This window comes from Pogonomyrmex barbatus, unplaced genomic scaffold (assembly GCF_055798465.1).
Source record: "Pogonomyrmex barbatus isolate J1 unplaced genomic scaffold, ASM5579846v1 scaffold7, whole genome shotgun sequence".
In the NCBI taxonomy this organism is placed as follows: domain Eukaryota; kingdom Metazoa; phylum Arthropoda; class Insecta; order Hymenoptera; family Formicidae; genus Pogonomyrmex; species Pogonomyrmex barbatus.
Genome location: NW_028297171.1, coordinates 8,734,097 through 8,751,224, shown reverse-complemented (window position 1 = coordinate 8,751,224; position 17,128 = coordinate 8,734,097). Strand labels below are relative to the sequence as shown.

The 17,128-nt window shown below is 31.9% G+C and overlaps 1 protein-coding gene across 3 annotated transcripts in view; it reads left to right on the top strand.

The window, feature by feature from the left end:
* The first annotated feature begins 335 nt into the window (after positions 1-335).
* Mmp2 (Matrix metalloproteinase 2) overlaps positions 336-17,128 on the top strand; it is a 187,830-nt gene continuing 171,037 nt past the window's right edge. For 2 of the 3 annotated variants that reach the window (XM_089083308.1, XM_089083306.1), the window contains exons 1-2: positions 7,147-7,338; positions 13,829-15,091. In XM_089083308.1, coding sequence (XP_088939434.1) covers positions 14,987-15,091 — 105 coding nt within the window. In that variant the 5' untranslated portion in view covers positions 7,147-7,338; positions 13,829-14,986. Of the gene's footprint in view, positions 603-7,146; positions 7,339-13,828; positions 15,092-17,128 lie in introns of those variants that run through there. The other variant, XM_089083307.1, reaches the window with a different exon arrangement.

Here is a 17,128-nt window from a genome sequence, read left to right as displayed (position 1 = left end):
GTTCCTCGCGAATGCCTCGTAACGGTAAGTTTTTTATTCGCACAGCCACGAGAAGATTTTGAGAGTGTCGGATAGAGCAGTCGGCTACGGTCAGAGCGAATTATTCAAGTCGCGCGAACAAAGACTGTATCGTTGCGTCGTTCGAGATTGTTGGCCGTCGTTTGTGCCGCGATCGTTGTGTTGTGACCGTTTGTTGTTGTCGCGACCGTTTATTGTTGTCGCGACCGTTTGTTGTTGTCGCGACCGTTTGTTGTTGTCGCTCGGTCGTGTCCTCGCCGTGCGACTCGCGAGTGTTCTCGCCTGGATTACTGCGTCAGTTCGCTGGGAACGCGAGACGATAAAGGACGTGTTGATTCTCCTTCCGTAGTAGAAGTTCGGTTTATCACGAGGACTGTTGTCGTTGCGATACCTGGCGCTTCCCGTCGAGGGCGAATAGCGCGTAATGGCGGGATTGCGAGTGCGGTGCGAAGTGTCTCGTGTTTGTAAAAGTACGGCTCGTTGTGTTAACTGAAGAATTTAACTGCATCGTCGTAATAAAAGGACAAGAGCAGAGGGCGTTTGATGGGACAGACGACGGCGTCGCGACGACGATGCAGCAACTGGTGAGTGAAATTTATTGGAGTAAAGATTGAATTCTTTTGATCGATATATTAAAAGGAGGCAATTTTTAATAAGAATATTAAATGTTGTTAATTTTTAGAGGTGGATATATTCATTAACAAGTTCATATAGAGATTTTTTCTGAAATAAATTATCTTAGCATATCACATATCGAGCATTAATAAAATTGGAATTAAATTTTGGAGTGAAATTATCAGAATATGCAATGTCAGATTTCTCTCTCTTTCTTGTTATATTAAGAAAAATTATTAATTATGTAAATTTAAATTATTAAAGAAATAAAGATAACATTTATTGACATATATTTTTCTAGAAGGTAAAAATATGCATACGTTTAAAAAATTATGTGATCAAAGAACTTCATATCATGCGGTTTATAACAACAAATGAGAATAATGAAATATTTCATAAGTTTTTGCCTGATAAATTCCTTCAATTTGAAATCAATGTAATTCATTTCTGGCACAAAATGTTTGTCAAATTATATTCTACTCTTCTCTTCCGTTCTATAAGCCATAATTTACAGGATCGATCGTTTGCGACATTTATGATCACATAATTCTCGATTTATTGTTAAATTGCCTTTTTTACGAGCGGTACCATATTTCCCGAGAAACAGATTGCATTTCGATAATTTCGCTTATTAAATCCAATAGCAATGACGTTTCTCACCATTGTTGTGATACGTATTAACGTATAATGCTCATTAACATATGTATCCATAATCGAATAGCATATAATACCTGTTATAAAATATTGATTGCTGCACAAATATTATATTTCGCGTTTATTGATTTAATCGATTACATCATTATATCAGTTTCATTATGGATAAAATATCGTTATGGACAATTATCATTTCCAATCTGCCTCTCGATCCATTGAACTATAACGTTTAATTATTCATTTTCATTTTATTTTGTTTTATTGTACCATACGATATTGACTTTTAATTAGAAAAATTATATACTGAATTGGGGTAAAGCGTAATAACGACGAGGATCGTATAATTGATAGAAATCAATGTTTCTTTTTAATTGATTCATTTGTTTTTATTGAGTTATTTGATATGAATATGTAACGTAATTAGTTCAGGCATTTTAAACTTTAACTTCCGTTAATTTTCCGTTGTTACTGAAACTTCGTGCGACTGGTCTCGTTAATTGGCAAAAAGGCGCTTGACCCTTGGCAGGAGTTCACCACCCTTCGAAACAATCAGTGGCTTCCGGTGTGTCGCGCCTGTCTGCCTGTGAATCATTTTGATACTTCTGTATCAATGTTTTTATCCGCCTGTTTTATTTAATACACTCATCAGGCTTACTTTTTTTCACCGCGCCATTCGTCATTGTTCGCGAAGGCAGTTACTGTCCGCCTGACCTATTCATTATCTCTTGACCTCTGGTTTTCATCATCGAATGACATTTTAATGCTCGGTCGTTTAACATATAATGTGTTTTCCACACTCATTCTAAATAAATTAAAAATTTAAGGCATTTATAGCATGTGTTTGTTTAACAATGCAAAACGAATTAAATAATTCCTTTCTTATTATTAGGAAAATTAATTAAAATATTAATTAAATAAATGAATCTGTATATTTATAAAATAAATTTGATTAAATATAAGATTACATAATTAATTAAATTAAAATTATAATGATTTTAAGAAAATTTACATTATTCAGGCTTCTCCTTAATTAGGAAATATATTATTAATATATTATTTAATATAAATATTTCTTAGTACTACTTAGTATTACTTAAATTAATTGTTAATAATATTTATTTAAAAAAATTCTTATTTTAAATTAATTTAAAATAACTTAAGAAAGAATAATAAGTCGGAAAAAATAATTTGCTTAACTGTACCAAAATTCTGTATCAAAATGAACGAATAAAAAAATCTCTAGATTGAAATTATCAAATTTTTATTTAAATTAATCAGAAATTTTGTAAGTTTAAACTAAATTTTGATAACTTTGACCGACATTTCTGATTCGTTTATTCTGAAAATTTTGGTTCTGCCAACCTATTTTTGATCGCGGTGTTAATTATAAGCGTTAATGTAATACGTTGTTTAACCGTTTAAAAACGATAGATTAAAGGGTTAAATATAGGTTTTACTATTCGCGAGAGTCAGTGTCGCGCCGATTGCCGTGTCACCCCATCGGAGGGGGCCTCTTCCGGCGTGGCACCCACGCGTCTTCGGCAGGATGAATCCGTCGCGAGGCTTTATCTTGCAGCATATACTTTTATCTCGCGGGAAACGGCTGGTCGTTGCCCACACGGTGCTCGTTGATTTAACCATTCATTTCGCGCCGTTGTACGTTGTTGATGACGGGCTTTAAAAGCCGATGATATCGCGTGTGTTTGGGTTCGATGTGCTTTATATACATATTAATTGGCCGATATTACCGGGCAGTTATCAAACGACTACGGTAATGCAACTCGTCTCGCAAACAGTCCATTTTTTCCAAACGGTCCATTTATTCGCTAAGTTTGCATATGCAAGTCTAATTTAAATCTTGTAGATTTTATCATATGTTTGATATATTCCGTGTAAGTCTCATTTATATAGAAAATAATTCTATATAGAAAATAGATTTAAATATCAATGCTGTGGTTAAATTCAAATATGTCGTAATCATCATTTTATTAATGAATGAGTTTTGTAAGGATCTATTTAATTATCGAATTCATTTAATTAATATAATTTAATTAATTTGTTAATTATATAGCTTGATTGCACTCATATGTTTATTAGGTGCTCATAAATAATACAGAAAATATATTGAAAGTTCAGTTAATATCTACTAAAATAAATATTTATAATAGTTATAATGAAGTATACCGTAATAAATTAATATTTAGCAAAATCAACTTACAACCGCGTTAGTAATTATACAAATTAAACTATTTACTATCTATGGCACTTGGTGTATAATTTTCAAGTTCTCTAATTAAATAGATTTTAAAATCAATAAGAAGAGTTAATATATTTCTAAAATATAAATGCGTATAATAAATCATAATTAACTGCATATCCATACATTCGATTGATTAATAAGAGTAGGAATAAAAGTGACAAATTTTATTATTTTAATTAAAGTTTTGCAAGGAAAATAGTATTCCAATAAAAAAAAAAGAAATACAAGGAAGAAACATTTTAATATTTCATATCTAATTGCTGTATACACAGATTCTGTATACATAGATATTCAGTCAATTCGGTCGTTTCTCTGCAATATACAAGTCACTTCCGTCGATCGTGTTCTAATTAACATGTAGAATTAATTCTGTCTTGTTACTGTATCGGTCACGAATGAGAAAGGCGAAGTAAGAAGGAAAAAGGAAAGATACTCCTGCGAGGATTGTTGAAATAGATTCAGGTATGTTCGTTGTCATTTGTCATTGGATTCGCATCCTGTGAAGTGTTCGCACGTATCCGTATATATATGCATAGAATAGAATTATGGATGTCACGTATTATATTAACCCTCGTTTTTCGAAAGCACGTGCTGCGCGTTCTCACATTTCCATTTATTTACATCGGAATTACTTTTTTTCACGCGCAAAACGCCGTATACACGAAATATTTTTTCCTCGCTTTCCTCGACAATACATTTTGCGTTCTTTAATGCATTTGTCATCGGGTTATTCATTTTCTTCTACTTTAACTAAGAAGATTTATAATTTAATCACAAAATATATAGTATGTTATTTGACATTAAAAATTGAAACTAGATTATAATTAAAAATATAAAAATATGAAGAATAATATAGAGAATAAAAATTAAAGAATTAAGAAGTGGAAAATTAAAAGAAATTGTAAACAATGATATACAAATATAATAATCTAATAAGAAATTTGTTCTTAAAAATTAAATTATTATTATCAATATTACAGATCAACTGGAATACTTTGTTTATAATAAAAAAATAATTTAGAATTAAGTAAAATGAGCAACTATAATTTATATGAATTTTGGTCATTTAAAAATATTATTTTTAGTATGTTACTGACTCTACTAATTATGTTTATACTACTGAAAGAAAGAAAAAAAAAGCGAATAGAAATTTTGTAATAAAGTATTGGTATGGAGATCGTTTTTAAAAAAAAATACATTCGACCGGGAACAAAAGAATAGACTTAAAAGAGAGTTGCAACCTTTCGTGCACCTTCATTTGCATTTGCGTTTTTGTCCACACTATAGACTTATCTTTTTCGACACGTAACAAACTAATGAATTTTCCGGGGACGTCACGCTGCGCGGTCCCACATTCGGGTGAAACGACGAATAATCGCCTGGACTCACACAGAGGGCACATAATTCCTCATTTGCATTTCCAGGGTCGTCCGTTTTAATAGAATCAATTCTTGTTTGTGTTCCGGGAAAGGACGGTTGTTTATCTTGTCAATTCGACAAATCGCTTTTACCATTTTTGAGTACGGCATCGAGACATGCATGCCACCTGAATACCCGTTCGCCAACGCTTAAACATCGCCCCCCCTTCCCCTCCCCCTATTGCGAGTGGGAGTGTTCCTGGAATTTTTTAAACATTTTATAAAACTTTTGTAATTTATGATATATACTAATTTATAGCTTTTATACATTATGATAATAGGTAATAATAATAGCTCTGCAATAATATTATTATTAATCCGCAGTTATTTTTTTGCAGAAAATATTTATAAAAATTTAATGTCTTATACACGTTTTATAGAAACACAAGTAATCATCTGTCATCATCTGTAATCATTAAAATTTAAAAAAATTATAATATAATTTAGAATAAAGTTAGAGAATGGAAAATAAAGAAAACAGAATCGTGTCAGCTGACATTTTCAGAACGATAGGGAATTAAGTAAATCAAGTAAAATTAAGAGAAGAATAAAATCTCAAAGGGTGAATCAGGAATGTTAAAGCGTGGGATCAGGAGACAAAAGCGACGAATAAGCCTGCTTTATTAGCTGTTCCCAAGATTCCGATATTTCTTCCGTCTCTCCTCGCTTCTGCTTAAATTACATAGGAGAATTCTAAAGTCTCCGCGTCGGGCAAAATTACTTTTGCGGTGACTGGAATACGGAAACTTCAGACTTATGTAAGTCATACACTTGGCGTGCGTGTGGTGAAGAAAGACGCCACTCGGGAGGAAAGGATAGAAATTCTTGGACAAGCGCCAAGATACATGCGGAATTTCTATATCCTTTTATTTGAATTCAATTAGTTTTAACAGTATTAACACTCAACCTAGATTCCGCATTATTAGCGAAAAAGAGATAGATATTTTCTAAAGCAGAAGATATGGCAAAAATTCAAATTTCCAAGTTTAATTTTACAACGTAAATGAACTTTTTTACATAATTCTGACAATTATACAAAATTTGCGACTTTTTATTTCAATTTCTAATAAATTTATAATATTTTTATTTAATTCTTTATATTCAATATTTAGATAAGTTAAATTGAAATAAAGAAGTTTAAGTTATACATGCAACTTTCAAACTTCTATTCTATTTTTCTTGGACATTATATAAATTATGCATAAATTATGCATAAATTATACTCTCATTATTGAAATTGTGATCATAATTTTTCAAATATTTATATTAAATTTATATCAGTGATAATAGAAGTATACTTTTATTTATGAGTATATAAAATTAAGTCTCAAATAAATCTATGCAAGTGAAATTAATTTTCCGCTTATTCGCACAATAAACACGAAAATAATAGATAGTTATTAATCTGACAATAATGTTACGATAAACTTATATATAATAATAGTTATAATAATACAATAGTTATAATAAATAAGTATATGATATGTAACTCGACAGAATTTTATTAAATTTTATATTGCAGATGGATTGACTTCAAATAAATGAAGCGAAGATGTTACAAAAGTTATTAACGTTTCTTTATAATTAATTTTAATCTCTTTATATTTCAAATGAATACATTTCACGTTAAACGGACTATTGATTCAGATATAAAATGAATTATCCAATTCCACAAAACTCTTGCAGCAGGTTCCGCGCAAAAAGAAATCTTTATTTACAATAATCAGGAATTAAAATAATATTAACATAGTCATAAATTCGTACGTGTCGTATGGTCGTATGTTCGATCCAGGGACTTTTATAAGCAAGATGGGAAAAAGAAGAAGAGAATGAAAAAGAAAGCGGGAGAGGAGAGGAATAAATATGAATATCGTTTTGCTTCCTTCGGGAAAAGAACTTCTCTCTCTCTCTCTCTCTCTCTCTCTCTCTCTCTCTCTCTCTCTCTCTCTCTCTCTCTCTCTCTCTCTCTCCCTCTCTCTCTCTCTCTCTCTCTCTCTCCCTCCCTCTCTCTCTCCCTCTCTCTCTCTCCCTCTCCTTCTCTCCTTCTCCTTCTCTCTTTCTCCTTCTCTCTGTCTCTTTCTCTCCCCTTTGCGACTGCGAGTGGAACGAGGACGGGGAATAGAGAGAGGGCAGTGGGAGAGATGGAGGTACCACAGAGTAGGCCCTCGAAGGAAACGAGCGTTAGTCGCGCGGCACGCGGCGCGCTGGTCGCATGTGGGTGTTTCTCTCTCCGAAAGGGGTGCATAAGTGCGTATTCGCGATCCTCCTGGGATTAACGCGATTGATCTCGCCGCCGAGAACAGGAAATGACGTCGTCGTCGTCGTCGGTGGCGGCGCGGAGATGATAGCGCGAACCGCACCGATTGCAGCATTGTACGTTCTCGAACTTTGTTGGTACTCGATGCAATTGCAATGTTATCGTATCGTCAAGTGTGCAGGATGTGCGGAATAATCGTTTCTGTTTCTGGATGTCAAAATTATCGTGACGATTAACTCGACGAGCCAAGAAAAATAGAAATAGAAGAAAAATCCAAGAAAAATAGAATAGAAGTTTGAAAGTTGCATGTATAACTTAAACTTCTTTGTGACAATTTCAATTTAACTTATCTAAATATTGAATATAAAGAATTAAATAAAAATAATATAAATTCATTAGAAATTGAAATAAAAACCAAATAAAAAGCGACAAATTTTGTATAATTGTCAGAATTATATAAAAAAGTTCATTTACGTTGTAAAATTAAACTTGGAAATTTAAATTTTTGTCATATCTTCTGCTTTCTTGGCTGTTGTTCTTGGCTCCGAAAATAGTTCTTTCTTTAACTTGTGTATATAAATTTAATGTTTGAGTCTTTTAATATATTTTTACAATCGCGGAATGTTACTTAAAATAATGGAAAATGTATAAAACTTAAGATAAAATCTTGTATCTTAATTTTGAAGAGTTGTCAAATAAAATGCTAAAATTCTATAAACAAAACTGTTATTAAAAACTGTTATTAAAGGATTGAAGGAGAATAATCTTTGATTGGAGAAAAGAAAATGTTGCTTTTGCATTGGAGTTACGAGCAACGACTATGAGAAATAAAGAAATTGTGCGCATGTGAATGTGTGCATGTGTGTACGCGCGTTTAAAACGCGTGGGAGAGGAGAAGGGAAACAAGAGGAAGAATATATGGCTGGATTTTTTTGTGTACGGCGACAATGTATGCGAACGGAAGCGCACGACGCTTTGAATTTGGGATCGAACTTTTTCGCAATGGACGGAGGAATTGTGCCGGGTTACATTTTAAAATTGCCAGCCAAAAGCAGAAGTTTAACTTTCTCCAAATGAAAACAGTTTGTCGATGACGAGAGTTTAATTTTTGTCAATATTTATAAAAATTGGATGGAATGCAGTTTTCGAATGCGAAACAAAATTTTTTTTCCGAAATCTCGCGAACGCAGCAAATAGGAATTTATTTCGCAAATTCAATCTAATACGAAAAATATATGTACGTAACTTTGCTTGTATCTAATATTTTTATAAATTTTTATAAATATATTTTTATAAATTTGCTTGTATCTAATATTTTTAAGACTACTAAGATGATAAGATGATAAGAGATGTACATTTTAATGTAGAACAATCAATAATCACATTGCAAATTAGATAGACAAACTTGGGGAATTAAATTCTAGGGACTCGCAAATAAGAGCCGTGAAATCTCATTTAGTAGCTAATTTTAAATTTGTATAATTACTCCTCTTTTAATAGAATTCAACATGATTTCAAAGCGTGATTAATTAAGAACTTGCGAAGGATGAATGTAAACTCGATTATCGATAGATTATTTAAAGTCGGTCTTATATAACCAAGTAAGTAAATAATCACGGAAACGCAATTAAAAGTTTTGAATAATTGAGTGAGTCATTTTATGAGAGTTGTAAGCGCAATAAGCGATAAGTGCTGAAAGATTCTTGTTCTAAGTACATCATAGTTTATATTCTTTTTCAATGAACTTACATTATAACAGCAACGATATCTACGATGCATGTAGCATGTGAGGACGAGTCATCGGAGTACCGATTTAGACGCGATTAGCATATGGAACATATGAATTATTTGCACTAGTCTGCGCTCCCGGAAAATCCCCTGAGTGCCAGCCAGGTGATTCATACCGCAAGGTGCGCGATATATTTCATGGTCTAGGTTCAAGAAACGAGTGCAACTTTAATGCAGGCATGTATCTAGATGGCCCGGTTAGAAGAAATTGCGATCTATAACATAATGCCTGTACTGCAATGTTTCTCGAACGTTTTCTCAAAAGTATATATCTTTTCTCTGTTTTTAATTCTCTCTTACATTTATATAAATGGATGAGATAATTACTGGATAATGGAGGATATAATGATTTAAAATTAATCCCAAGCGTACACGCATGCGTACAGGCATGCCCACATATACGCGTGTTGTTTTAATGAAAAGTATAACGATTGCAATCTTGAACATGTGTTCTTATAAACGTGGGTATTCATTTATTTTATTTATTTTAAACCAACAATAAGAAATATGAGAGTAAGAAAATTAAAGAGATTCTTTAATTGGTGGCAAGATAAAATACATGAAAATATAAAATAATATTTGCTGATAAAATTTTTCAGCTGGTAGAAATTAAAGTGAAATCAGAAAAATGAAACCAGATAATACTCAAAGATTAAATAAATCTGTATATTTGCTAAATATGATCCTTCCGAATATATTTTTAAATAGCCATCGTAAATAAGAGAGTAAAGATAAGAGAAAGGAAAAATTTTTACTTCAAACAATATTTATACAAATATTTATTCAAACAATATTTATATGAATGGATAGTGGTAGCACAGTTTCTTTCTTTCTCTCATTTCATTTTTAATTTATTTCTTACATTTTTTTCTGTAAAGCTGAGGTATACAGTTCTGAATGCGCGTACAGATTTTCGTTGCATACATAAGTTAGATACAAGAGTAATTCAATATGAATGCGTTGATTTTTACACACACACACACACACACACACACACACACACACACACACACACACACGCACGCACGCACGCACGCACGCACACACACACACATATAAACGGAATTACAAATACATAAATTACCCATTTTATAGCAAAATTGTTTTGCTTATTCACTTTTAAGTATTTCAAGCAATTTAATATAATTATGCGAAAACAATTCAGCTTTTTATAAATGTTAACTTAATCGATTCGGAATTTATTGAAAAATTAACTCTTTAAATGCCTGATTTTTTTTTCGCGTCATAACATCTGCATTCAAATTCAACAACCATTTTCATTGATAATTTTTTTTTAAATCGAAAGATATTTATGGAAACATTTGAAAAGAGATCTTTATATTTATAAGCAAAATTAAAAAAAAAATATTAAGTATTTATCAGTAATCTTGTCATAGTTACCATTTTACCTCATAATATTATTGGTTTTTATCATGTTCGTTATTGCGGTTGTAAGTAGTTAAATAAACCTCACCATTATCCTCTTCCACATAGAAAACATGATACGGAAGATATTTCACGTTAAATACCGCCATTTCCTCCGGAATCATTCCCTTGCAATTAATCGCTTGTTTTTCCCAATCCACGTCACGATCGCATCTCTGAAGTACAATCTTCATTAATTTGTTTCCTATTCTTTGTGTGATATCGAGAGTGATATAATCGATTTTATTATATCTTAAAATTATAAAAAGCTCTAGGCGCTAGGTTATATTAATTTGAATAATTAAAAAAATTAAAAATAGTCTGAATTAATTCTTAATTTCTTATTATTTGATTTATATTTTCTTATTTTTTTTATTTTATTTAGATTAATATTTTCTTATCAAGTAATTATATATTTCCTTGTTTTACTCTAAAATAAAGTTTGAAATTTATTACAATGTCGTTTCATATCAATAATAATTTATGCATTTCGCGTGATGTTATAGTACAAAAGCCAGAATACGGATTTAGCAGGCGGATTAAAAGAGTATTTAAATGAAAATATTGCTCCGATATATCTCATCAAGGTCTTCGACCGAGTTTCTCTCTCCTTGTGTTCGCCTTTTATCTGTTGTGTTTACCATGGAAAGAAAGAAAGAAAGACTCGCGTCAATGCCCTGATAGGGAGATTGCGCAGTTCACTCGATCGCGCTGCATTTCCACCTGCATTCGCTCACGAAATTTAATACTTTTAAAGAATCGGTTTGATAGAAGTTACCTTCTCCAGCTAAACGATAATATCATCCTTATCTATAAATTCTGAGAGATCTCGTATTCTTTATCCAGAGATTTTTTTTTTACTTATCTTGGATTGATTTCTTCTTTGAGAGAAATAACTCTTTTTTTTTTATTTTCTAAGATAAAAAGTAAATAGACGGAGTGAGTGTTTAGTCTGGAGTGTGTTCATTTTTTGGAGAGATTCTTACGGTTCTTGCATCTGTGTAATCGGGATTGCCTAGGATTGATCATCCAGAAATCGTTCGTCTTATCGGGACAGCGAGTTCCAGGATTGGGAAAAATTATTGTTAGGGATATATAAGATATAGGGAAACAGCCGAGCATGTCACAGACAGAGGCAGGCAAGTAGACAAGCAGTCAGTCGTACGATGAAGAATGCCGGTGATTATCGAGACATGACGACAAAACGAGGTCAGCCAGCTCGCGTTGGCACGTTCCCCGGCGATAACGATCCTCTCGTTCTTTCGGTCCGGCGTGCGATCTTCTTCCGGTTTCCGGTCGTCAGTCCGATCGGCTTCTCTTTATCTCATGTCCTCGTTCGCGGCATTTTTCCAACTATCACTGATGATCGTTTTGCTCTTTCATTCGATCTCCGATCGGCCGCCAGCGCGTTTTCGTCCTTCGTGAGATAACCCGCGTGCATTTTTAATACGTTAGCGACTTATTTATTACTATGTAAATTTCAATAATTTATATGTAATCTCATTTCATTTATATATATATATATATATATATATATATATATATTTATGTATATAATATAATGTCATATATACACTTATGTTAAAATTATTTTAATCAATTAATAAATTTTATACACACATCAATATATATATATATATATATATATATATATATATAAGCAATAAATTATAAAATTCTATGACGAATATAACGTTTTTGTAAATTCCTGAATTTCTCAAAATTTAATGTTAGATAATTATATAAGTCTTTAAACGTATTGGATTTAAATTTGAAATTGTAACTGAAAAATAATTTATATAAGTGAGTTAATCGTTCAAAAAATGCGTTAATAATGCGTTAATAATGCGTTAAGATAATCTTTCCTTTAATCACGGATAGTAAGATGAAATGAACCGAACGAAATTCTTATCATGTGCGCGCGACTTTATCTAGCATAGGACGACATTTAATTATGTCTTTCTGATTTTCTTATTATCTGCTTTCGAGCATCTGCTTAATATTCTTCCGCGAACTTATTCAACTTATTCTCGCAGCATAAGAATTTCGAAATTATGTCAATCTCAGAAATACATTTTTCTGAAGTATAGAAATAGCCCTTTAATCAATATAAGTATATGCATGCTGCGTACTTTTTTCAAGGCATAAATTCAAAATTTTTCGAGAAAGAAAAATTTTGCATCGATTGAAAATTTTAGCAGATTCTGTTTTTTGCAATTTTCCGATTTTTTTATATTAAGGCTTATGGAAATGATTATTAATATAATTAATTAATATAAATATAAATACATATTTAATATAAATATATATTTTAATATAAATATAAATATATATTTTTAGATTAAAAGTTTTAGAAGTTTTAGAAGTTTCTTTTAATAATTATTAAATATTAAACTTTTTAAATGAAATCATTAATTATATTGTAAATGTAGCGTATCTTTTTATTTCTAAGAAATTTATTTAAAATTTTTTTGACATTCTTATATTAATTCGAAAAGGAGCTTTTTATATCTATAATAAAGTCATCAAAATATATGCACTGTGATTTATTTTACAACATTGAACTTTTGTGCATGCGTCACGTGTGCCTGATTCATAAAAATTCTTTCTCAGATTACTCCCTCGCGGCTAAAATTCAACTTGACCCTTTCTTCTCCCATCCTTTCTTCTTATATTTGTAAAAGGTGACGAGAAATCTGGGCTCTTCGGGATCATTAAGCCCGGCAATCGTTTATCTGCTGAATACAAAAGAGCACTGTTTCGCGCGAGTCGTCGAATGGTTCTTCTGGAACCCTACTCAGAACTAAAGGATCCGATGAAGTTTGCATACTTTTTGTCCTCTCCCCTCAGACAGTTTCTGTCGGGGATAAATCTTGATTCGTAGCTGTCATTCTTCTTATTCTCTTCTCGTCGCGCAACAATGATACCGATGTCTTCGCTATTTTGCGTGTTTAATAGATTTTTAATCAACCATTTTTAATTAAACCAAATCTTGTATTATGGATAGGATAGTAATTTGAAAGTTAACACTCAAACTACTTAATTGAGTAATTTAAGGAGTTTATAATTTTCACAGTTTAATTTTCTAAGTTAGATATATGCTTAATTAATTTATTAATTTATTAATTTATTAATTTATTAAGTAAAGTCGTACGTTATATAAGATTTAATCTATTATAGAACACCCATATAAGATATTAATTTAATATTACGTAAACAAATATACGTGATGAAAGTTTTAAGAAATACATTTCAAATAATCATTAATTAAATATTATTAATAACAGAGTGTCGGATAGAATAGCTTTGACGATTGTTTTTGTTTGTTAGTAGAATTAATAGAGTAGCTTTGGTTATGATTATTTTTTCTAACGGGTTACAATTGTGTGTTAGGTCGGCGGATGGACGCGCCAGCCGCTGGAAAGCCCGAATTCGGAGGAAAGTACGAAGAAGCCGGTAATCACTGCCGTCGTCGTCATCGTCGCGGGCGGCGTAGGAGAGCAACCGAGTTGACGAAAGTCGGCCGATTCGCGAGAAGGAAAAAGGAAAGGAAGAAGCGAAATAAGTAAGAAGCGGACAGCAACGCGAGGCATCAGTTAATCATCGTCATCGCGATCGGTCGAGACGTACGAAGAGAAATACGAGGAAGAGAAATAAGAGGAAGAAGTGGGATAAAAAAAAAAGGAAACAGAAGGAGCGTCGGTGGGAGAAACAATCATACAGTGAAGGGAAAAGTCTCAGTTCGTCGCTGGAGACGTAGACGCTTAACGTGGACGACGTCCGGTCACGCAAGTGTCCCCATCGTCGGTATATTCGACGTTCTAATCGCGAATCCTATTCATTCATCGTTGGCGCGTGGTGGGCACTGCCTCGCTCGGGAAGAGGCATCGATCGCGACGTGACGTTTTGCTATCGTAAATTATTTCGCAAGTACTTTAAATAGATGGACGGATTATTTAGCGCGGCGTTTTTAAAACGTACTTTTTTATTTTTCTGAAAAAAATATTTTGGCCCTTAAGGATATTCTTAAAGAGGCGCGTAATCGATACTTTAAAGAGACCAAGATCATCCGGAGAATGTCCTAGATTGATATATTCGAGATTCATAAATTATTTGATGGGATTTCTATTCGGGCTACTTTGATCGTCCTGAGATCAGATTCTTTGAATCGCTCGATGGGATCTTAATTTGATTATCTTCCGTTTCACGAGTATTTCGAAAAGACTTGAGAGACCGGTCGGTGGAATCTTGATTTGTTCTACTTCATACGCCTCGATTACCCTGAGGAGATCTTCAAATCGTTTCTCTCTCTCTCTCTCTCTCGGTAGAATTTTTATCTTCGTGCGAATATTCCACGAATATTCCGAAGGGACTTGAAAAGCCGTCAATAACATCGCGTTGTGTGATCCCGAGAGGAAGTTCGACTTCGACACAGTGCCTCGGTTTATCGTTGTCGAGTTCACGTGAAACTTTCCCGATCGTGGAGAATATTGATCTCTCGTGAGTGTTGCAAATCGGTGTTGGTGATCTTCTTTTCGAGAAACTGGACAGATGTGTTCCATCGTGATGATACGCCACGTTGCTGTCGCCGCCTTTCTCACTGTGCTCGCCAGTGGAACGCCAGGATCGTCCATCATCTACGCGGACGACAAAGTGGTGAGTGAATATTCTATTATTTTGATACATTAATCGAATATCGTGGTAAGATGAAAGACAGAATAAGTTCTTATCGGCCGCGATGAAATCAAGTTATTTTTTTCTCTCGTGTTTATATAAGCGGTAATTGTTCGATTATTATACTGTTCTTTACAAAAAAATCGAACGTGTCGAGATAAGTTTCCGTTTGAGAATCTATATTTATAAATCATAAGAAAATAATATTAAGTGATAGAAATATATATATTTTTTCTTGTTTTTATTTTTTTTTAATCGATTCATATTTTTTTATATTATAATACAAAACGCATCTTTTATTATATTATTTAACAAACATTTTCATTTTGTTTATTAATATTAAGTATTTAGTTATTAATATTAAGTTATTAATATTAAGTATTTCTTGCTGCAATAAAATATTATCGTGTGCTTCTGAATATTTTACAATCGTAACTTCCAAACTTGCGTGATTTCGAATTATGATCATGCTACATTCGTGGAGATTACGAGGGCCATGTCATGGAATAATTCAAATGGAATTTGCGCGAATAATTAACCATTATTATTCACGAAAAATCAAGCGAATTATATTTTGTCGAATTTTGTGAATATATATATAAAATCTCATATCTAAAAAGATTATATACGTATTTAATAGTAGAAAAATATTTAATATATTTTATGAAAAATAATATTTATACAATAATATATATATATATATATATATATATATATATATATACTATGAATGGATTTCTGTGAAATTTGATAATCAGTTTACTTTCTAGCTAGATTTAAAGCAAATCAATATTTATTGTTATTTTGGCTATTTTTGATATTAAATTATTTTGCTTGTAAAGATTAACTTAAAAAAAAAACATTTGTTTTAAATCTTCATTAAAATAAAATATATTTTAGACTGTGATGTTTCAAACTGGAATAAATGTCCACTTTTCAATCATTCATGGAAAAACAAATCGAACACGTGAATTCATAAAAATTAAATATTTCATGTTTTCGTTACAAATCCCGTTTAAATCATACTTTTTAGTATCAAATGCAACTGTGCAAGACATTTTATATCTTTTTTTTTTAATTTGTAAAATATGCACGAATTATTATCTGTGATATAAAAAGAGGAATATTACAAATAATAATATACATTTTTAATGCTGCTCCTTTTTAATTTAATAATTCAATTTATTCAATTTATTATTTAATTAAATAAATTCTATTTATTCTTTCGGAAAATTAAATATATTAATTACATAATAAATATTTAAAAGAGATGCATCGATTTCTTCTACTTTTCTTTATTTTGAATAGTATTCTTTGAATGGAAAAGATCATATTAAATGGTTTAAGAAAAGAAGACAACTATATCCCCTTTTAACCTCACTTACCTACAAACATCGATCACATTAATTCGTACGCACGCAGATAGGACTTTATGATATGTGTACGTGTGGTACTTATATTCATAAAGCACTTAATATTAAGCAGAAGCTCGTAAAGCTGACTAGTTATGCATCTGTGTATGTATGGGATATATTCCGCAATAACGTCCGGGGTTGCCTGTGGGCTTTGCGGTTCTACCAGGGAGACCCATAGTTTTCAACGCAATAACGTTCCACTACCTTAATACGTTCAAGAGAATTCTCCCGCTCTTGCAACTTTGTAAAAATGATTCATAAAACTATGTATAAATCGCAAATGAAATCTTAGTTCTTCATATCAAATATTTACATAAGGAAAAATTGCGTCAGAGAGTGATGAATGGTAATTCCGTTTATTCAGATTAAAAAACATAGTTTATTCACACATTGACTTCGATCTTTAACATTTTATATGAAATTTATATAACAAATGTTATACACATGTGTGTGTGTGTGTGTGTGTGTGTGTGTGTGTGTGTGTGTGTGTGTGTGTGTGTGTTGTGTGTGTGTGTGTGTGTGTGTGTGTGTGTGTAAAATAGAATGTTTTCTTTCTACATTTCATAAAAATATTAAATAATTTTTATGAAATGTAGAAAGAAAA